Source organism: Balearica regulorum, chromosome 21 (genome assembly GCF_011004875.1).
Source record: "Balearica regulorum gibbericeps isolate bBalReg1 chromosome 21, bBalReg1.pri, whole genome shotgun sequence".
In the NCBI taxonomy this organism is placed as follows: domain Eukaryota; kingdom Metazoa; phylum Chordata; class Aves; order Gruiformes; family Gruidae; genus Balearica; species Balearica regulorum.
This window is the reverse complement of record NC_046204.1, coordinates 2,605,021-2,626,446: the sequence shown is the minus strand read 5'-3', so window position 1 is coordinate 2,626,446 and position 21,426 is coordinate 2,605,021. Positions and strand designations below refer to the sequence as shown.

Genomic DNA, 21,426 nt, shown 5'->3' with positions numbered 1-21,426 from the left:
CCTTAATGTAGTCTCTCCGTTGTATGAATCCAGGTAAGGGACTAATGTAGGAGCAGCTGTGGAACTAAACTTCAGATAAATGCCTGCTGACCTTAAGAAGCTGGACTGTATAACTAGTCCCTCTTTCTCCAATAGAGAGGGATTTTTATTTTTTTTTAGTCCAGATTAATGCAAAGATGCAGTCAGATAATTACAAACCTATATATTCTAAAGGGACTGTTCATACACTGAACATAATACTCTTTGGTAGGTATCAAATGGGCAAGTTGATTTTTATCTCTGTCAGTTTACATGCCACAAAATTGTCATCTTTGCATGTGAATAATGTTACCTGTCCATCCAAGAACTGCTCAGTAGGAAGCATTTTTAAATGAATACTTTTAAGGTTCCTTAGGTGATAACATAATTCTGTGAAAGTGTTTTGGAATGACTAAAGCTTGATAATGAGATATGCTAACTTTTGCCATTTCTTTCTCACACCTCTGGAGAATTCCCATTTCCAACAGTTCCCCCCACTCTGCCCCCGCCGAGGACAAAAACCAAGACTGTGTCTGAAGGCAGGAATGTCACCTTCCGCTGTGGACAGAAGATAATTCATAAAAAAGGCAAAGTTTAGTAAGTGTTTTATCATTTATTCCAGTCCTTTAGGAGAGGTTGCAGCTTACATACCAAAAAGGATTAGGAAGTGTGACAAAGCAGCGTAAATAAGAATGTAGTTTATCTTCTGGAGCATGTCACTGTCTCATTTGGCACTCAGAGTAGAAAGAGGGGTGGCTGGCTAACTGTGAGAAGGGAGTGTGTAAATATTGTTCATGACATTGCAAAGCATTGAGTCTGAAAGCAGAGCTATGGCAGATGAGCAAGCCGAGTTGAAAAAGGATAAAATCCGTTTTTATATGTATATATCGCACAGGTAATTCTTACCACCTTGGCCCATACTGTGCAAAAAAACCTACAGTCTTGCTTTACCCTTTCAATTAATAGTTTGTTAGCTCTTACTAACGTATTTCTGGCTGTATCTAAAATTAAGGGAGATACCCAAGTCCATGGGTGGGTTAGACTGAGGGCCCAAATTCCCATCAACTTTCAGTAAGATTCAAGCTCCTGAATTACTCGGGAGAGTGCCCTGTTGTAACTGTCATTGTCTACCTGAAATACATGGTAAAATTTAACCTTGTTTTTGTTAAGTCGTCCCATCTGTGTGGTACACTTATTCAAGCAAAACTTACTAGGAGAAAGAACCACTAACACATATTGTGTTGTACCAGACATTTTGTAGTTTAATTTCTGTTATTTTTCTTACAACAGCTGGTATAAAGATAAGGAGCTTCTGGAATACTCATATCCAGGTTACTTATCCTTAAATGAAGATCACATGAGCATCATTGCAAATGCAATTAATGAAGGAACTTACACTTGCATAGTAAAGAAAAAAGAAAGAATCTTGACTACTTATTCCTGGAGAATCAGACTGAAGCACTAACAAAGGCCCTGGAACGAGCACTTCAATTACTGCTAGTTCTGTTTCAAATGCAAAATGATTCTTTGGTGCTTTATATTTAATCTCCAGTAGCACAACTGAACTTCTAAATCAGCTGCTTCCATACCTTGGGCAAAAGAGACTCTGGGACTTGATTACTGGAACATAAAACTTTTCTAAATTAGTTTTAAGGATAAAGAATTTATCAAGTATGTGCCATACAGAGTATTAAAAAAAAACTTTTACAAAATGTAAAGCGTCAGATTTTTGCAGTTAAACTATGTGGATCATGGTGGATTGCTGAGAAAACAAGAACATGACTCTTCGTCAAACAAATGGATGAAGAACTGATGGCTCAGCCATGTTGCAATGGAGGCAGAGGTATTGTGGAAGGAAAATGACCAGTTACGCTCTGTAAGTTTTGCTGTCATTTTTTTTTATCTTGGTGCATAGCACTAGAAGAACTTCTAAAAAAAGTGTAAGACCTAATATTACTTTTTCTTTTATTTGTCAGCAGGAGGATGTAGGGTCACAACAAACACTTTCTTATTACTCCATTCCCCATTTCATCATGTTCAGTTCAAGTACCCACAGAATATCTTTCCTCCCCACCGCTTTCCTGTGGTTTGTATTTATTACTCGTGTAATCTTATCCCAACAGATGATTTACCTCCATCAGCAGCTCCTCATAACTTGTCCTTTAGGTGCCTGATCAATAAGCCTCTCGACTCCGTCAACAGAGAGGAGGTCATCACTGTCCTCCCCCAGTCACCCAAGCGATGAGGTAAACGTGCCACATCCAACAGAATAGCATTAGTAGTGGTAGGCAAAGCCTAGTGCACTCAAACGTCTACAGCGGTGGAGCGTTCATTGCCAGAGTCAGGAATCCCTGACACTCGTTACATTTAGCAAGATCCTTATCCAGTAATACAGCAGCTTGCGTTGCTCTTCGCTTAGGTTCATCCTTTTTTAGTTGTCCTCTGAACCTCTGGAAACAAGGTTGTTCCTGCTTAAAAGCACCAACAAAACTGCAAAGCATCCCACGCACCGCAGTATGGGTTAGCAGTCTAGACGACCTCTGTGTTAGAGCAGAAAGGCTCTAGCAGTAAAATTCTCCTCTGGTCTAGGACAGTTTTACCATCACAGTTAGCTGAGAGTACAACATAGTATAAAAACTTAAAAATGCGTCTTAGCAAGGACAGTTAAGCTCAGGATCATAAAAGGCAAGCACTCAATGCAAAAATAGACAACTGAGACAAAACAAAAGCTAAGCTGCAGTAACCAAACAATGCTGCGCTACTCAGAGGAGCTGGTATTTCCCTTTACAGAAAAACCCACCAAAACCAGGAGTTATGCATAGCTCTCATAACCACATTGATTTTCAATTGCACTCCAGCATTAGGTTTTGTTTTACTAAGCCTATCCTAACTTAGATGAATAATCCTTTTTGTCAGGAACACTGATCTTCCAGTGATGCCCGCGCTGGCTGCAACAATGCCAAGGAAGCTAGGAAGGAAATAAATAATTTCAGAGAGTGCAAGACGCACAGCACAGCTTGAAATACAAAGTATGCAGTCCTGTTCTAATCGTTTAGAGCTCAGCACAGACCACGGCAAAGTGGCTCTCCTTTCCTGTACGCGGTGGGATGTAGTAAAACCCCAGCTTTTCAATGGGTTATGGATCTCCACCTATGAGGAATCTTGCTAAAATCATGCATACTTCAGTTACCAGACTAGTAATAGAGCTGGTTCTCCTTCAGTACTACTAGGCAGTCAGGCCTAAAGAGAAAATAATTCTGCATTCCTCCACAGGAAAAAAAAAAACAACAAAAAAAAACAACCCCAAAACTACTGTTTTCAAAATTTACCACAATTTTAGTACATCCAAATTCCAGTTCCAAGGCCTTTTCCCAGAAAAACTCTTAAAAGTCACTGAAATGGAGGGAATGTTTATAATTTAAGTTAATCCTTTTACTGGACTGGTGCCCAGTTCTAACTGCTCATGCATAGCCCAGTATTTTCCAAATCTTCCTGTTCCCAGAAAAGAATGATAGCATTATATAAATTAGAGACTCAGAATGCTGTGATAGTCCAACTTGATTCTTCTGGTCTTTCATCTTAGAGAAAGGACTGGAATATGGCATTATACAATCAGTAAAGCTAAGCTTTTTTTTTTTTTTAATGGGAAAAAAAGCATATTTAAAAGAACTTTCTATAGAAAATAAAGTTTCAAGTCTCCATATTAAGTCTTTTTGATTTATAAAACAATAGAGTACTTCTTTTGCACCAGTGCCATTGTAAATACATGTATACAACGTATCAGTGTCCAGCTCAGTAGTGCACCCAAAAATATCATGGGTATCAAGCCCAACCCAGCCAAGCTCTCTCCAAGGCACACAATAGGAAAGAAACTTCAGAACCGTTATGGTTTTTTGCCCTAACTATATTCAAACATATACAATTTACTTAAAATAAAAAAAAAAAGTAGTTTACCCAGGCTGACAGTATGCTGTAATAGTGTCAGCACAGATTTGGGGGCAGCAGAGGGAAAACTTCCCACGCTAGAAGACTTAATGCTACCAACATCCAAGTTTGTTGCATGTGAAGAAAGGAAATCCTTCACACTGTTAAACAATTAAAAATGTATTTTAATTCTACAAATTTACAAGAAACAAAACAAACCCAACAAAAAAAAAAAAACCAACCAAAACTAAAACTAAACCAGAAACTGTTCCAAGATTGTACTTCAAGTTTTCCTTTGTCAAATTTTGTAATGATCCTTGGCTTTTTCAGGTTAATTCCAGTCCTTTAATGGAATGCAGCAGTTATACTCCACACCCAGCCAGAGCCTTTGAATCTGTGATGACACTTGGCTTTTTCCCCCGTGAAAAACATGTAGTCTCCCTGACGTGATGAACAGAACTGGGGCGCTCTGAAATCCACTCACATGAACGGTTCTCTTGGTTTTGGTTTGGGTTTTTTTTTTTTTCCCCCCTCCTTTCACGTTGAGTTTAAAACTTGAGACTGAAACCAGGTCCTGCAGCAGATGCTCCTTGATTTGTGGTGGTCAGGTGAAAACCTGTGTCTTTCAGATCATCGTCACCCTGTGAAAACCAATCACAAGTCATTTATCAGTAAGTGTCTGTGCAGGTTTACCTCTCCAACACAAAAATCTAAACAACAACAACAAAAATATAAATCAAAGTACCTTTAGATGAGGAACAAATGTTTGATTTAGTGGCACCATAGCTAAGCTCGATGTGCAGTGTTATTCATGATCTTTAAACATTACTCTTTCAAAAGTTATCTTTCCTAAAGGCACCTCCAGTGTATTCATAGTTTGTATACCTACTTTCGCCTGCACTTGTGAAAGCTGGAAAAAAATTTGTGAACGCAGTCTAAATCAGTGTAAACTACACTTATTCAGCATCTGATGAAACACTCTGTACACCCTCCATGGCAATTTTTATACCCTCAACAATGCAGGCCAAACAACCCTTTAGGCTACTTCATCTGTTAAATTGAGCACAATAACTGCACCGTGCTATTTCATCTATGCTGAGACATGGAAATAGTAGTAAGTTGCTATAATTAAGGCACCTGAGACTGTAACATGCCATACTTACAAGGGCATCATTTTCAGCCTTTTTTTTTTTTTTTCCTCCCGCCAAATGGGCAGCACAATCCCCACAGACAGAACGAACACCCTTGCCTTTTTTTTGAATTCTTCTCCAAATACTGGGAAAAGGAGACTGTTTCTATCCACAAAATACACATAACTTACTAGGCTTTGGATTTTTTTTTTTCCAAAGATAAATTTGCAGCTTTGAAAGCTTAGTTGAAAGTGTAAGACAATGTACACTTTCAACAGAAAAACTGTTCCGCACTGTGATAAAAATCAGGCATAATTTCTTTCTCAGATGTACTGAAATTATGATTCTGTGACTACAACAGTAATTGGACCTGCCCTTTGAAAAGGAACAGAGGGAAAGCTGGACTTCTGTAGTGTCTTTTTCATGCACGTACAGGTGAGTCTCAGGATCCCAAGCCCCAGAAGGCTAACAAAATACAGTCCACATGAACTTTTCCAAAAATCAGGATTTGGACATGTCCGAGGACATCAGAAGTTGCCTCCATCTGCTCTGCTTACCAGCTGACTATATCCAAGGCCTCCCTCAGGTGGTCGTGGGCTAGTGCCACGTTTTACCCTTTGTTGTTCACTTTTTGCTGGCCAGGTGGGAAACATGGAGGGGTCAATAGGAAGGGGAGTCTCTCGGAAATACTCGTGCTTCAAACCATCTTCGGCAGTAATTCTTCTGGCTGGGTAGTATGTCAAAAAGCTGAGAAGAATTTAGGAAGATGATGAAATAGGGAAGAAGAGACACAGAGGGACAGAAAGAAGAAAAAATTAGCCCCCAGATTATAAATACTTCAGAAATGCAATTTAGAATTTTCTGATTTTTAACAAAGAATTCTATTAACGGGTATGATTGCTGACATATGAGTGATCTAACATAGCTCTCTAAATGCATGCTTCCTACGTGAACCTGTAATTAATGGAACTGCAGCTGGAACTACGTATCAAAGTAGCTTTTGTAGGGATGTGCTTTCAGAGGTATAACCTATTAGACACCTCAGAACCTAGGGGTATCAGATATAGCTCAAAAGGGATCCAGGATAGTTCAGTTAAAACATTTTAGAATGCTGCTTCGCTTTTCAGAGAAGACAACTGAGATTATATCAATAACACAACATAACAAAATATAGCATTAACTTAACCGTACAGCTTGTGGGTGATTATTGTAAACCTCTCGCAATACAGAAACATGTTTTACTGTACTATTCATCCTACCAAACAGTATTTGGCGCTATGCAAATGCTTACATATCCAAGATTTTTACATGTAGTGAGTTCCACTCATTTATATACACTTACACGTGTTTCTGTAAGTTCCAGCCTCACATGAATACTATAGTGTTGTCCTTCTTACCCACAATAATGAAGACATAGCCCTGTCATAACCAAATCAATTAAGAAATAGATGACACTGATGTGATACCCAACTTTATTAAGACAGGTTGTGCTTGGACCTTCTGAAAGGTTATCTAACTTCCGATAAATTATTCACAACTCATTCTGAAACCTGGAACAGCATAATTCTTAAAAATTGGAAAGCATGAAAATTCCCCCCCTTTAAAAAAAAATTAATTATTTTTCAATTTAATTTTTTAAAATAGAGACAAGTTCTAAGTAAGATCTAAAACGCAATCATTTCCACTACTTCATGTCACAAAATTTAAAGGGAGTATTAGGGGAGAGAGGGGAACAAAAATCTCTCAAACCTTTGTCAGTCTTTAGAAGAAAAATGAATTGGAATGCAACCAGAATGCACCAGTAGAGTTAGTTAAAAGGACTGCCAGAACCTCAGATATAACAGGACTCATGAACTTTGAAAATCTTGGAAAAAACCCCAAGATTGCTATTTTCCTAATTCTGTAACATGAGCTCTAGAATGTACTGCTTTTTTTCCTTTTTTTGAACTGCAATTTGTTTTATCAAGATTCATCAGCAGACTGCATGATGGCTGACTCACCACATAATTAAACATGACATGAATGAGCTAAACCTACTACTAAAACATTTTTCTGTTCTTCTAGGACATAGGTGTGCAAGAATAATCTTGGACTGAGGTTTAACAGCAGGTGTTAAGAGCATGGTACACTGAATAAAGCTGTTGCAAGGAATGTCACAGACAAACTTCAAAAGCACCAGTGTGTTTTGACAAGGTTAAATGCACTGAAATACCATGCTGCAAGTAATATTCCACCACTATCACAGGACATGAACACATTTTCCCAAGGATACCCTAGAAGCTAGCACTCACTTGTTCATCAGATCAAACCCCTGATCAGAGAGGAGCGCTCCAAATCTCTTGCGTAGATTGTTATAGGGATATTCTGTGAATGTCATCTTCTTTACTGCTGGCAGCTCGTTGTAACCAGGCCAGATTTTTTCACTCGGAGTACCTAGATCCTGTAAATTAAAATATCTCCTTAATAAATTCATTCTAGAGTACAACCCTTCTGCTTATTCATTATGTAGCTATAGGAGTTGGTAAGTATCCAGAGAAAACGGACAAAACCACAAATCATTAGCCTCCTAAAAGCATTGTAAAACAACAGTCGGAGTAATGAGCCTTTTTTTAAGGCTGAATCTCTGTCAAAGAGCAACACTTTTACTTTCTTCCTACTCTAATGTACCTGCCTCTAAACCCAGTCAGTTAGAATCCAAAGTTGTTAAAAAATGTTACCTTAAAAACTTTGTTAATCTGGTCGATTTCTGACTTCCCTGGAAACAGTGGTTTCTGCGTTAACAGCTCTCCAAATATACAGCCTACTGACCACATGTCTATCGCTGTTGAGTATTCCTGAAAAGAAGGAAGATATCATACCTTATAAAATCAAGTAAGATACCTTCACAGAGTTGTTTGGTGGGGTTTTTTTGTTTTGGTTTGGGGTTTTATTTAGGGTTTGTTTTTTCCTTAAAGATTCTATCACTCTGAACACATACACTCCTTCCAGTGCCCAAGGCACAGGTCTCAACTGTATTTATTTAAAAGTTCTAATTAGTGTGAATTATGAGTAATACCCATACTACACAAATACTTCAAGATAAAACGTGAAAGTCTCCACAACGTTGCCTTTCTTTTTTACTCACAAACACAGCATCGCAACTAGCAAAGCATTCTCACTTGCACTCTCTTTCCCAGAGATCCTGAGCCCTTATTTTGTCACTACAGCAATCTCAGGTTATGGGCACAAAACCTAGTCTCTGTGGTACCCACCCCCCTCTCTCAAATGTAGTCGTTTCTCCAATTACAAAAACATTTTTTTTAAATTAGCAAAGGGCTTCTTTCACTTTTGCACCCATTTTTCTTTGGTGGTAGTGCACTAATTTTTTCTGGCATGGCTCTTGTCGCTGAAGCCCTCCAGAACCCTACTTCCAGATTTCAGTTACGAAACAGGTAATAAGTAGGGACCATTGCCAGAATGCTGCCAGTACCTTGTTCTGCTCTCAGGTGTCACAAATTTTAGACTAAGTTGCTTAATCCGCTGCCTAAATTGACAGTGACAGTTTGCACCAATGCATGAGAAATCCAGCAGCACTACCACATCAGCAATCTAAAGGAGAAAAACTCAATCTGCCACCCACCTCCTGCCTGTGGAAAACAGAGCCTTTTTAGCTGTGTTATTAGGAAAAATAATACTGAAGATTCAGAATTTCCACCTCTAAAACAATATGAAGAATCAAGCATACTCATACTTCGTTCATAAGTTATAAAATAAAGTTAGTCTGAAGAGTCACTCCTCTAGCAGCCAGGGGAACAAGGATGAACATACCTTGGCTCCAAGCAACAGCTCTGGAGCCCTGTACCAAAGCGTCACAACCACTGGCGTGTAAGGCTTCAGTGGAGATCCATATTCTCGGGCCAGTCCAAAATCTCCAACCTAAAAAAAACTGGTGATCAGTAATGTTTCCAGCATTGACCGTACCATTTACTAACGGTGCCCATGTGTCTTGGCCACATTGGCTACTGCATGGCTGCCAGCCTTCAAAAGTAGCCACAGAGAATACACTGTTTCTCATGGGCCTTCCTTGCCGTTTTCCACTAAAGGGGAAAAACATCTTTCCCTTCCTGAGGCCAAGTAAGAGTTCCTGTTATTGATCACCTTGACAGAAAGCTTATATGGCAGGGGGAAAACCAAAACCAAACAGCAAGAGATAATGACTTCAACTCTGCAAGCAAGAAAAAATTTCAAAGTCCAGTTTTCCTGAGAAAGAGACAGGCTTAACAACAGTAACAGCTGTAAGATGTAAATACTGGCAACGTGCAATTGGCATGCAGGAAAAGAACACAGTTCAGACTTCTAATCACACTATAAAGAATTCAGTATTCACTAGAGCATGCTTATTAGTCACATCCTAGCATAAATCTTACAGTGTGACAAGGCAGTCTTCTTTAATAGTAAAGTTCACTCTTTCACAACTGTATGTTTTACAAGCCACAGCTCATACCTCTTAAAGACTAACGCAAAACATTCTATCCAGCTCTTGACGTAGCTATAATGCAGTGTAATTCTGCAATACAAGCTTTTCAGAAGCGTGGTGTATTTCATGTAATTCTTACTTTTAAAATGCCTGAATGACTGAGCAACAGGTTGGAAGTTTTCAGGTCTCGGTGAAGTATCCAGTTGTCGTGAAGATGCTTGACTCCTCGCAGTAACTGAATCATCAGGGTTTTCACTTCACCTGAAATGATAAAAAGAAGCCAAGTACCTTTAAGAGAAGAAATCTATCTTTACTTTTTTTGTGTGTTTGGAGAACCGGCAAAGGGGCAGAGGGAGGAAAGGGATGTCAAGTTAAAAGCACAGTATAGCCTCCACCATAAAAACAGGTCGCAGAACAACAACAGTTACAGCCACAGAGCTGCCAATACAGCAAAATTAATTTGGATAGCTGGAATGCATCCAGATAATGCTCAGAAATTAATGCCTCTCAAAAACACAGGAAGTGGTCAAAACTAAAACCCAGTCTTCTTTTCCAGCTTAGCACAGGGGAAAGTCCCTCAATTTCACGCTAAGCATGCAAACTGGATTTGTCCACCAAATACCAGTATGAGAATCAGCACTCCCAGCCTACGATTCTATCTTAACTTGTACCAGTAAAATCAGACTGAACAAAGAAAAAGCAATGAAGTCTCTGTTCCAAAGAACACTCATAGGACATTCCGAGGCAATACACATCACTGTACAAAGCTAGTTCTCTCCTGTCAGTACAGCCCAAGGACACTGAGGTTTGTGTTGGCCAGTTTTCCAAGTTTTGAGAATTACAGGAGACTATGGCAAACAGTACCTGGTAGAAATGGTTGTTTCATTGTTTCCATCAGACTCTTGAGATCGTGTTCTACATAGTTCATTACAATATAGATTTTATCCATATTACTACCTACAACAATTTCCTGAAACACAGAAACAAATGATCAAAACAAGCACGCACTATTTAAAAAAGCATGCGAAAATGAATCTTAGAAATATACTGACAAGAGGATAAATGAAGTCTGCCATTGGTAAAATCCATAGAAAACATATTTTCTATAAAAATGCCAACAGCTCATTTTTGCAGAACATCAGATTATGCAGAGACAAGTAATGTCTATATAGTTTTATGGGTAGTATACAGCTGTTTACAGAAACAAGCTCTGCTACAAATGCTAACATTTTTATATGGCATTTACAAACCAAGAGACAGTATTTCAAGAACAAAAATACTTATGAAATGGAAGATTGTGGCCTTACTCTGACAGTGACAATATTAAGATGTTGTGCTTTCAGAATAGTATTTATTTCTCTCAGAGAAGTAATGGGAAAGCCTTCCTTTTCCTTTTCCATTTTCAGTCGCTTCAGAGCCACAATTTCATCTGCAAAGAAAACAGAATTATTAACTGCAGATTTCCCATCACACAGCTAATAAAACACACGTTAAGAGGTCCCCCAGTGTTCTGTCATTAATTTAATTTATTTGAATGAAAACTGTTACTTAAGACATTCTGTTGAAACAAGAAGCAGAGTCAGTCTCACATTAGCAAAGAAAAATCAAAAAAAACCCTCCACCCCCAACAGAAGATTGCCAAGTTTGAAGAATAAAATCCAGAACAACAATCCCAGAGCTGCATCATGGACTTTAGTTTATTCCAATGTAACTCACCTGGAAAGAAACTAAAGAAAAAGTGTATTTAACTCTAAACTCCTCACCATAGTTAGGAAGGTAAGACAGCAGACAGAAATGCTTCAAATAATACATCTGGGGGTTGCATGATATTGTGGAGAATAGTGGTTATGTCAGTCTTGGAGCGGGCTTCAAGACAGAGAAGGAAAAAAAAAAACCGAGCTCATAGTAGTTGTCCAGTAAACAAGTGAACTCAGAGAAACCACCATGCCAGCTGTATAATTCCACTCCCCAAAGGAAACCAAATGGTCATATTATTCTAAAATAAACAGAGGAACCAAGGCATCCAGAATTTAAACCTGTCACCAAAATCACAGCTTGTCAGTTGGAACCTGAGAATAACCCTAACGTCTGTCTAGGTCTGCTTTGGAACACAGTGCTTTTCACAAGCTCTCTTCACCATCTGCCAACTCTATTTCAAACTGCAGGTATTTAATTTACTGTGCCACAGTTCCCCTTTAAAATGACCAGCTTGCTAGGAAGTAACGTGTCACTAGTGATGGCAACAGTACAGGGAAACCAAGGTCAGAGCCAACAGAACAGATCGTATCTTGCTGTGCATTATCTTTTTCCAGGAAAAAAGTATTGCACTAATATCACTATTTTTGTTAAACTATCAAAGCAAGTATTTCTTTCACTTGAGGAATTGCCATGGAAGAGGAACATATAAATGACTTGATGGTTGCCCCTTGCATCATTTATGGGAAATGCAATAATTTCTTCAAGACGTTTGCTATTACAAACCAGATAAGCAAAGAGATTGAGTTTTAAAAATATAAATCCACTTGTATACACAAGAATTGTTTTTTTGAAAGGGAGCTTAAAAAGAGTGGAATTTCGTTCTACAACAAAATACTGCAGTATACACTCACTGCACACCAACCGCTGCTTTTATGAATTCTCTAATCAGTAGCTGTGCTTACAGTGACGCCTGGTGGAACGCTTATAGTAAATTTTGAAAGCTTTCAACCCCGTAACTATCGACAGAGCTGCAAACGAAGCCCTTATGTCAAAGTCCACATCCTATTAAAAAGCACAGATCATTCTTGATAAAGAAGAAAGTATTTTAGATAGATTTTGTTCATCAATGAAAAACGCAGAACCATAATTTGCATACAACTGCAGCTCTAAAGACCATGAAGATAATAACTGGAGACCACTTATACTAACCAGTCTTCTTGTCTTTTGCTCTGTACACTACACCATACGTTCCTTCTTCAATCCTGTTCAAACACTGAAATTCCTCCACGCTACGACATCCCTGAAAAAAACAGATAGACAACATTTATCCTCCAGCATCTGAGGGAGGGTTTTGCTTACTTTTTTTTTAATAAGACATAAGGTAAACTTTAGCAGCTTCACAGGAATACTTAAAATTTACCAAGAGAATTCAACAATATGGCTACTCCATGTAAGAAAGGTATCTTTGGATCTCTAAAGGAATCCTCGACAGAGTCTGTGTTTTAGCACATTAACTAAATTACTTCATTAACTCTTCACTCATTCACTTTGGCACAGAATAAACTGAAATTTTTGCCACAGTGGCAAAGGTGGCAACTCAGCACCTTAGACTGATACCTTTCACATAGTTCAATTAATAAAATATGCTTTCTCTTCATATTTCTACACTTTACTGTTGGGTACAAAAAGAGTTAACTACCCGTCAGTTTCTATTCACGTTAACGAACTCACCAACAAGTACCTATTTTCAGATAGCAATACCAAGTTATCAGAGTATCAAATGTATTATTACATTCTTATCTGTTTCTAAAAGTAATTTCATTTTTGCTCCATGCACATTTTTTCCTTGTCAAAAAGTGAACAGCAATATTTCACACAGAGATGTGTATTTTGTGATTTTGAGTCAGCAAGGCATTGCCTGCCCATAAACTATCTCACACGGAAATATGTTGTTTATGATGTTAACAAAGCAGCTAGGGAAATCCATTTGCCTATGATATTCCCAAGCATCCTTTAAGCGATCCTTTACCTGAAGCGCAGGAAGATACTTAGGCAGCTCTTGCTTCAGTTCAATGGGGGAAGAAGCTGGTGAGTCAGGAATATAGTCTCCTTCTGTCATTGCATTGGAATGAGGGGTACCCTCCCCTACTTCCTCCTCTTCTACTTCGCTTCCTGCTGAATCTCGGTCAAACCTCGACTCTGTAACTTTAAAAGTCAGAATCAGTCGTTGAAAGAGGGAGCCATTGGGAACAATTCAGTTCAGCTTTAGACAAATAAAGGTAGTGAAACCCTGATCATTACAAATGAGAGAAGCTGCATAAGCTGCACACCTACGTTACTGTAACAATGAAGATTGATGAGAAGCCTAATTTCTCCTCTTTGCAGAGATGTTGTTTTCAAGAACTGGTTTACAGTCTTGTACATACAATTTCCAGTGTTAAATACAGCATGTCAGAAAAATAAATCTTTACGCTAACAGAACAAGAGAGAAAACTGACTCACTATATCTCATGCTGATTGCAAAGCTTTTTTGATGAGAGGACAAGACAAGAGACCCAAAATGAAAAAGAAGGAAACATTAGCTCATTAGACTAGGATCTGATTTCCTCTAAACATAGACCTTGGAACAGATTTCAAGGAGTTTCTGATTCTGACACGAGAATGGCCCAACAATGCCAAACATACGACACTTTAGAATGACGGCAAAACTGCAACAAGAAATACATTTTAAATAGTTTTAAATATTTGTAGAAATAGACTTATTCAGCTGCAAAAATTCAGCCAAACACTTCTTTAAATATTTAGTATTTGCATTGTACCAACTGGGATGTGGTTTCCATTCTCCCGTTCCTCCTCTTCACTCATTTCTTCCTCGCTCACCTCTTCTGCAAAACAGAATCAAGTTCAACTGAATAAGCTCAGCACTTCTGTAGCTCCTCCTAAGGCAGACAGATCACTATTGAAACACTTTTCTAACTTGCCAGGCCTTCATCACCTTCTTCGCTATCTAGCTAGTGACCTCGTACTTCTGTTCCACTTGGAAAGCAAACGCTTCCCCTAACTCAACAGAACTGCGCCTTTTGGCTTCCAACAGGAAAGACAATTCTTACCAATTATCTGGGAATTCAGGGATGGAGGCAGGTGAATAAATTAAGTCAGGAAACTTATGAATATTTGCTTATTAACTGTAACTGATTTTAAAGAAAAATACCCAGCCATCAGAGCATGCTTTTGTGCCTTTTCTTTACTAATTAAGGACAAGAATGGCTGTAAGTAGACTTTTTTACTAAACCTTTTTTTATTATGTTCGTTTAGTTGTACTGGCATGAAAAAAAAAAAAGCTGAAATTTGCAACTGAAAAGAATACAGAATGACAGAAACATTTGTATTTCACCACCCCCCAAATAAGTGCAGAATTGTTCTCTACAGAATATTTGTTATGTTACAAAATTACTTGAACTGTTAGCCTTACACCATTTAGGAAGATAAAAATGGCTTTCAGTTTTCTAATCTGGCTTCTTAGATAAATAATTGGTATTACCTCTATATAAAAGGATAGAATATGACTTGTACTTGTTTTTTTTCTTTTTAGTTATCTTGACCTGTGAGGTCTCAGCCTATCCTAGACTAAGAGAAAAGGAAAATGATCAAATAAAACAATACAGAATGAGAAAAAAAAGAAAATCATAACACACCATTCTATGACCTGCTTCATGTTACTCACCAGCTGACTGCTCAGATACTTCCTCAGAATTGCTTCCCGTCTCTTCCTCCTCTTCCTCTTCCTCTCCCTCTTCCTCAGAGCCTTCACTGCTAGACTCTTCCTCCTCTTCTTCTGAGCCTGATCCAGATTCTGTTCAGGAACAATGAAACACATAACTAAGTAGGCACATACTCTAACAACAGTGTTTCCTCAACAGACAACTGTACAATTAATTACATCTGCTAAATTGCATTTAATCACCTGATGAAGACTCTGCTGAGCTGGTTTTTCTCTCACTGTCACTGATGTCTTGCAAGTCTGAAAGAGGATCTCTCTCTTCTGGTTTCTCTTCTTTTACTGTTGAGACCATGAAAATTAAAAACAGGGTGCTAACTGAATATCGCTTCTACTTATAAAACTGAACACCTAGATAACAGCTTTACTTTCTCTGGCCATTAAATTGGTGCTGAACATTCTGTATTGGAAATATCGAGTGCTAAAAAAAAAGTCACACCGCTCAAAAGACAAACAGCTTTTCTGAATTGCAGTGGTGCAGGATCAACAGCGAAAAACATGGTATGTTGACCTTTTCTTTTTTAAACATGATATATGCCTAAGCCCCTGCAAGGGAAACTACAAATAAATAAAATAAATAAATAAATAAGGTAACGTGGTAACAAGTATCAGCACAACACAGTCTCACCAATGTGTGTCCGTAACAGCGCTTACTATTCTAATGCAGTCCCTCTGGAGCACCATGAAATAGCACGTGTGAGTAACTGTTGACCAATTAGTAGCTTCAAAGGACTTACTGCCTGCCTCCACCTGGAATTTCAGCTGATTACAGTCTGCAATCAGCTTACCTAAAATAGTTACACTTATTTTTACAGCTACACACATTGACAAGGCAGACACAGAGCTTTTCTTCTTTAACCAAAGACACTTTTATGTCAATTGTACAAGTTCTCTACTCACAGTTAGGACCTTCTAGGCACAAGAAGGACCACTTTTCTGGCTTAGAAAACAAAATTTACCATCTAACCGGAATACTGCCATAAGCATTTATTCTCTTCTACAAGATGACAACATCAGTGACGCTTAAACTATATGGATCCCCGTAAGGTAACTGTTTAAGGTAGCTTAGTTCCTAACAACAAATCCAACCGGAGCTAGTGTAGACAATCCCTTTTTAATCTGCCATGGAATTAAATGACAAAATTTTTTAAATTCAGTCAGCTGCTGCTTTAATCATCAAATGAAGTAACTCACTTTGAAACTTTTTAAATTACTACTCCTACTACTGAAAAAGGAAAGATTTGTTCAATTTGTTACTTGCACAATTACCTGCAAAACCAGCATTGCTTTAGAAAACAGTACATAGTGATGAATACTCCAGAGTTATGCCACCACGGCTGAAGTGGACAATACTTTCACAGAGTACCAGGGACAGATGTTTACTGCTAAAACCAGCTCCTCCTAGCCCCCAGGCAAAGACATTACAAAGTGGCAAATGCTACCTGGTTTCCTGCTATCTCCTTGCTCAAGCTTGTCTCTTTGCTGTCGTAATGGGCTGCGACTCCAGGGTCTCATTTTTACTTTGTCTCCATATTCTTCCCTCACTGTTCTATGGTGTGCAGAAACTAGTGAAAACAAAACCGGAAGAAATTGTTACATCTCTCTACCCTAATTAGAATACTTCTGTCTGCCACGACCACTTGCTTTGCGTGCTTTTCGTTTCTCCTTACAAACTCAAGGGTAATGGGGAGGAGTGGAAGTGGAACCTAACTATATCTAGGAGGATAAAGGACTATGATCTACCTCACGCAAAATAAAATATAGGTTTGTAGTACTTGGAGAAAGGTGCTGCGATACTTAGGAAACAGAAGCAAGAAGCCTTATATACCCTGAAACAAAGACATTAATGCCAGTGAGAAAAGTGGATGGATCATGAGGAAGATACGTAAAAGAATAAAAACAGCTAAAGTTTAGAAGGAGCTGACAGGACATTTAGAGCAATAAAAGTAACTAAAATGAAAGGCTAGATAGAGGGACCAATAACAGTGTAACTACCAAGCACAAAAAGGAGCTGTTCGGTATGAGCTGAACGAGAAAGAACAGTAATAAATATGCCTTCTTCTGCTACTCTTGAAGAATCTTTGTCACTTGATCACAGGAGCAGGTTCTGATTTTTACCTCTGAAAGCTGGGACCAAGAGAGATCCTTTAACCAAAAATGATCTGAACTTAGACTGCAAGTATCTGATATGCTCTGCAAAGTGAGGGTTCATGTGTAGACTTTGATTTAAAACACTTAATTTTGAGACTTCAATCTCTATCAAATTGTGTTAGACTCAGCCAAAGAGTTCAGAAGCAACTGGGATCACGTTGGATACACTCACACACAGAGACATCATCAATTACATAAATCTGCTTTCTAGAGGAAACCAGACTAACAGAGAGAGGCAAAGAAAGACTTACTGACTAATCAATATGCCATGACATTTAAGGCATATGACATTGTTTTCCCATGTAGAACTTAACAGATTTCTTTTTTCCCCTCGTACAGGAGCCCTCACCACCCCCTTTTATTTATTTACTTTTTAAATTCTGGCATTGAACTAAGTAAAAAAATGCTTTTGATACATCCATTCTGCCGTTGTGTCAGCAGACAGCAAGCCCAAACAACATCTATACAGACAGTTACCTTCTCTTCTGGCTTCCCGTTCCTTACGTCTTTCTTCAGCTCGCCTTTCTCGTTCTTTTTGCTCCCTTTGTTCTTTTTGTTGCTCTCTGATTTTTCTCTCCCGTTCTCGCTCAAGTTGTTCCAGACGATCTCTAGAAAATAATTAATTTTTGTTAATTACAGTTCACTACAAATTGAGCTTATGAAGTAAAGGAATACTGTTTTTCTGTTTTTTGATTAGCAACAATACCACTGATTCCGTATCAGTCAAAACCAGTCGTAGCTTTTTAGCTGATCCTTTAAGAACACTGTTACAAAGACCATGATGTCTAAATCACAGGAGCTTCTGCACCCTTATCAGGATTTAAACAGAAATTAAGCAAGTTCAGTTAATAAATCCCCTGATGCTATGTAAAACTGGTTTGCGCTTTTTTTTTCCATTATAGTAAAACACTGGCAATGAATTAAGCTAGAAATATCTGTTGTAATGAATTCACTTACAAAGGTAATTAAAGTCAAGAACACATTTTCATTAGACAGCACGTTCACAGGAACATGGCATCAGACCTTACAAAGTTTGGCTCTGAATTTTTTTGCCATTTCAGAACAATGAAAGGTTAGAGATAGATTTAGAGGAGGAAGCTGTTCATCTCTTTGTTGGTTTGTCACAGGGGAGGGAGGGATGGATGTACCTCTCCCTCCGGGAATGCTCCCTTGCCATTTCTCTCCGTTTCTGTCTTTCCCATTCACGACGGGCTTTATCCTGCTCTTCTCTATGTCTCTTCCTACGCTCATGTTCCCGTTCTTTCTCTTTCACTCTGGCATGTTTCCCTAAACAAACAAAAATGAATTTTGGAGTGTTACTATTCAAAATATTTAGTGCTCCTACTTTTAAAAAGCAAAACTAGAAAGGACGACGCTTATGGTAACCTATTTTCATGTTCTCTGTTATCTTCTTAATAGAAAAATCCTGATCTGAAAGGGTGTTGGAAAATTAAAAGGCTAGAAGATCTTGCACAAAGGCTTGCGTCAGAAACAGAAAAAGGCTGTTAGTAACAGGAATACAACATGAACGTTTCTAGAAAGGATACTCTTCCCTTCACAGTCAGGTAGAAAGATCACAGCTCAGCCCACTCACTCAATGAAGCCAGAAAGAAGCTTAACAGACTTCAAAGAGTAAAAGTAGACTCCGTGTCCCTGTCTCAAAGTGATTACTGTCTTCTCAAATACATATATGCCCCTGTCATTCTCATAAAGGCATTAAACCTAATCAGAGAAATAATAATTTTTGTTTAATAAAAAGAAATTAAATTCCTTTGTCTTATGCACCTAACATGTTTTCTTAAATTAAATTCCTTTGTCTTATGCACCTAACATGTTTTCTTTAGTTTGTAGTTATTACTTCCTTTCTACATAGTGCCTATTTGGCTTCATCTTGGGAAGCTACCAGAAACGTTATCCAAATGTAGCAACAACAACCTTCTGCTGAATGACTACGATGTCTACGTTTCTCTTTCCTCTTCTCATCTTTTCTATGATGGGTTTTTTCTTTCCGTGACATTTGCTGTGGTGGTTTTATAGCCAAGGAATCATCTTCTTCTCCTCTACAACACAAGACAAATTAATAAACTCAGGGAGGTTACGTGTACTGTCAAATAGACTGTGCTTTATTTCCTCTTTTCTCCATTTTGAAAAGAATACATTTTTTCCTGTTTTATTAACTTATATTAAAGTTCACTTCCATAATACCCCTGAACCAGGACATTAACAGTACCTTACAGAAAGTCACAGTCACGTAGATGAGAAGTTAAGCTATTATTATACGCGCACTTTTAATACACAGCAAACAGGATGAATTAAGCACTGAAGAGAACTCAGCAGGCCTGCTTTAACTGTATCTTGAGGAAACTATTTGATTACTAGGTAGTGGCCAAAATTGGACCACAATACTCTGCTAAGCCTTAATCAGTACTTGAAAGAGATACCCCGGCATGTTCTAGGAACAGGAGGCAAGATGGCACATCTGCACGCTAAAGAAGTTAAACTTTTCCCCTTCAGGTATTTTTAAACCTTCTTCTCAGTATTTCTAAAGGTTTATTGTAGTAACTCTTTCTAGGTAATAAAGGTTTTGCTTTTATTCTTACCTGTCTTCCATAGAGTCTTCCCTCCTGTAAGGTGAATTTCTGATTGTTATTTCCATGCGATGATCTCTCAACTCCCCCTCTTCAAGAGAATCGCGCTTTGAATCCCTATCATCTGACTGCGATAGAAATGCAAGAAAGGGCAAGACCAAAATGCAATTAATTTTTATGTCGCAAAATGAAAAAATTTTAGTAGTACTCAATTCTTTCATTCCTAGCTCAAAAGCCATCCTCAGCTGGTCACACCAGTAAAATACACTGACTTATCAAGCAGACATTTCATAGTCGTAAACTGCCAAATGCAGTTTGATTGCAATTATAGCTGAACTTCTGTAACTTCAATATAATTGCACAAAATTAAACAACAATTAAGGAGGATTGCATTAACTATTGTAGGTTTTTTCCAAAATAACGTTACTTTGTACACTGCTGCACAAAACCAAATAGTAACATTAAATCATTGTTCTTGAAAAACTTTTAACTCATTCTTCTATAAAATCTTTGACGGGTTTTTACTTGAAACGCAACTTCAAGTCAATCACATACATTTCTTTACCTTTTCTAACCAAAAACTATGTAACAAAGCACAGTAAATAACGTAAGGCAAATGAGATCTTAGCAAAGCATCGTATTTTTGACAAAGTTTGGAAGTAGAGATCACGCATGAGACACACGTAAGAGCGCAGAGGAATTCTGCTCACAGGGCAAGAAGCCTTGATCCCATGAGAAAATGAGGATACAGGCACTGAAGCTCCTCAGGCTTCATTAGAAATGCTTGTATACCAAAGGGTAGCTTACATTTTTCATACGTTTTATCTCTGCCTTCTCTTCTTGCTCCTTCCTTCGTTTTTTTTCCTGAAGAATTTCATCTAAAGTTTTCACTTTCCAAGAATCCTTTTCATCACCCATTTGAGTTAAAAAAAAAAAAACCCTCTGAAAAAGAACACAACATTAATGAAACCTATACAAACTACACGGTCTAACACAGCTATGTCTGTTTTACCCTGATTTTCTATATGCAAACACTTCATATACCATCTTCAAGTAAAGTTAAGTTGGCCCTAACTTATGCTGAGCCGGAAAAGTCCGGTTTAAGCCTAGAAGCGCACCCAGCCTTCGCCACGAACTCCGGGACCCGTTCGAGCACACTGGAAACACCGCCTGTAAAGAGGCTCTGGCGTTTGGCCGCTGAGGAGGCTGCACCGGCGGCTGCACGCACCAGCCCGTCACGTACAACCTGGGTACCGGCAGGGCGACGAGCTCCGCGGTTCCGGCTGAGCACCGTCAGGGCCTGCTGCCCCGCCGGCCGGGCCCAACGCAGCCTCTGCCCCGAGCACTTGCCGTGGGCGCGGGGCGGTCAGGCAGCTTTGCGGCCCGCACCCGCCGCCCGTTATTCGCCTCAGAGAGCGGTTTCACCCGGGCGCCCCCCCCCCCCCCCAACCAACCCAACCTCCGCCCGGGCTGGCGGCTCGGCCCCTCCCTCCCCCCCCCCGCTGCCCCTCAGCCCCGCGCCGCAGCCGGGACGACACCGACACGGACCGGCCGGGCTCCCGCTCGCCGCGGTGGTGCGGGGTGGGAAGAAGGCGCCGTACCCCCACCCCCCTCGCCGGGCCCACTCACCGCCGCCGCTACCGGAGACTGGGAGGAGCAGCGCGGGACAAACGCGCCACTTCC

The 21,426-nt window shown here is 39.1% G+C and overlaps 2 protein-coding genes across 8 annotated transcripts in view; one reads left to right on the top strand and one right to left on the bottom strand.

The window, feature by feature from the left end:
- MMP23B (matrix metallopeptidase 23B) overlaps positions 1-7,557 on the top strand; it is a 26,319-nt gene extending 18,762 nt beyond the window's left edge. Inside the window, exons 7-11 of one of the 2 annotated variants that reach the window (XR_012838560.1) lie at positions 489-615; positions 1,309-1,894; positions 2,142-2,264; positions 5,400-5,507; positions 7,137-7,557. Coding sequence is in view for 1 of the 2 variants with exons in the window: in XM_010308717.2 (XP_010307019.1) it covers positions 489-615; positions 1,309-1,483 (302 nt within the window). In the remaining variant the exon portion in view is untranslated. Of the gene's footprint in view, positions 1-488; positions 616-1,308; positions 1,895-2,141; positions 2,265-5,399; positions 5,508-7,136 lie in introns of those variants that run through there. The other variant, XM_010308717.2, reaches the window with a different exon arrangement.
- LOC104640382 (cyclin-dependent kinase 11B) lies at positions 4,440-21,426 on the bottom strand. 6 transcript variants are annotated; one of them, XM_075773127.1, is made up of 20 exons: positions 21,373-21,424; positions 20,551-20,685; positions 19,756-19,871; positions 19,091-19,215; positions 18,304-18,442; positions 17,633-17,763; positions 16,447-16,569; positions 15,191-15,286; positions 14,951-15,079; positions 14,046-14,111; positions 13,256-13,425; positions 12,436-12,526; positions 10,836-10,957; positions 10,393-10,498; positions 9,668-9,789; positions 8,880-8,987; positions 7,790-7,906; positions 7,364-7,512; positions 5,630-5,819; positions 4,440-4,583 (listed from the first exon to the last, which is right to left on the bottom strand). In XM_075773127.1, exons 2-20 carry the CDS (start codon positions 20,659-20,661, stop codon positions 4,491-4,493), a joined length of 2,304 nt encoding a protein of 767 aa, XP_075629242.1. In that variant the 5' UTR covers positions 20,662-20,685; positions 21,373-21,424; the 3' UTR covers positions 4,440-4,490. The 6 variants fall into 6 exon arrangements, with proteins under 6 accessions (XP_075629242.1, XP_075629241.1, XP_075629246.1 ...); XM_075773126.1 differs by having other exon boundaries at positions 13,256-13,431; positions 20,551-20,683; positions 21,369-21,405; XM_075773131.1 differs by having other exon boundaries at positions 13,256-13,431; positions 21,373-21,405.

Bases quoted from the DNA above. Each gene is read 5' to 3' on its own strand.
- LOC104640382 (XM_075773126.1), bottom strand. From the start codon at position 20,661: ATGGGTGATGAAAAGGATTCTTGGAAAGTGAAAACTTTAGATGAAATT. The intron at 15,080-15,190 runs GTGATTAAATGC...GTTCCTGAACAG, and splicing joins CTCAGCAGAGTCTTCATCAG to AATCTGGATCAGGCTCAGAA. The intron at 7,907-8,879 runs GTATGTTCATCC...CCTTCTTTTCAG, and splicing joins AGCTGTTGCTTGGAGCCAAG to GAATACTCAACAGCGATAGA.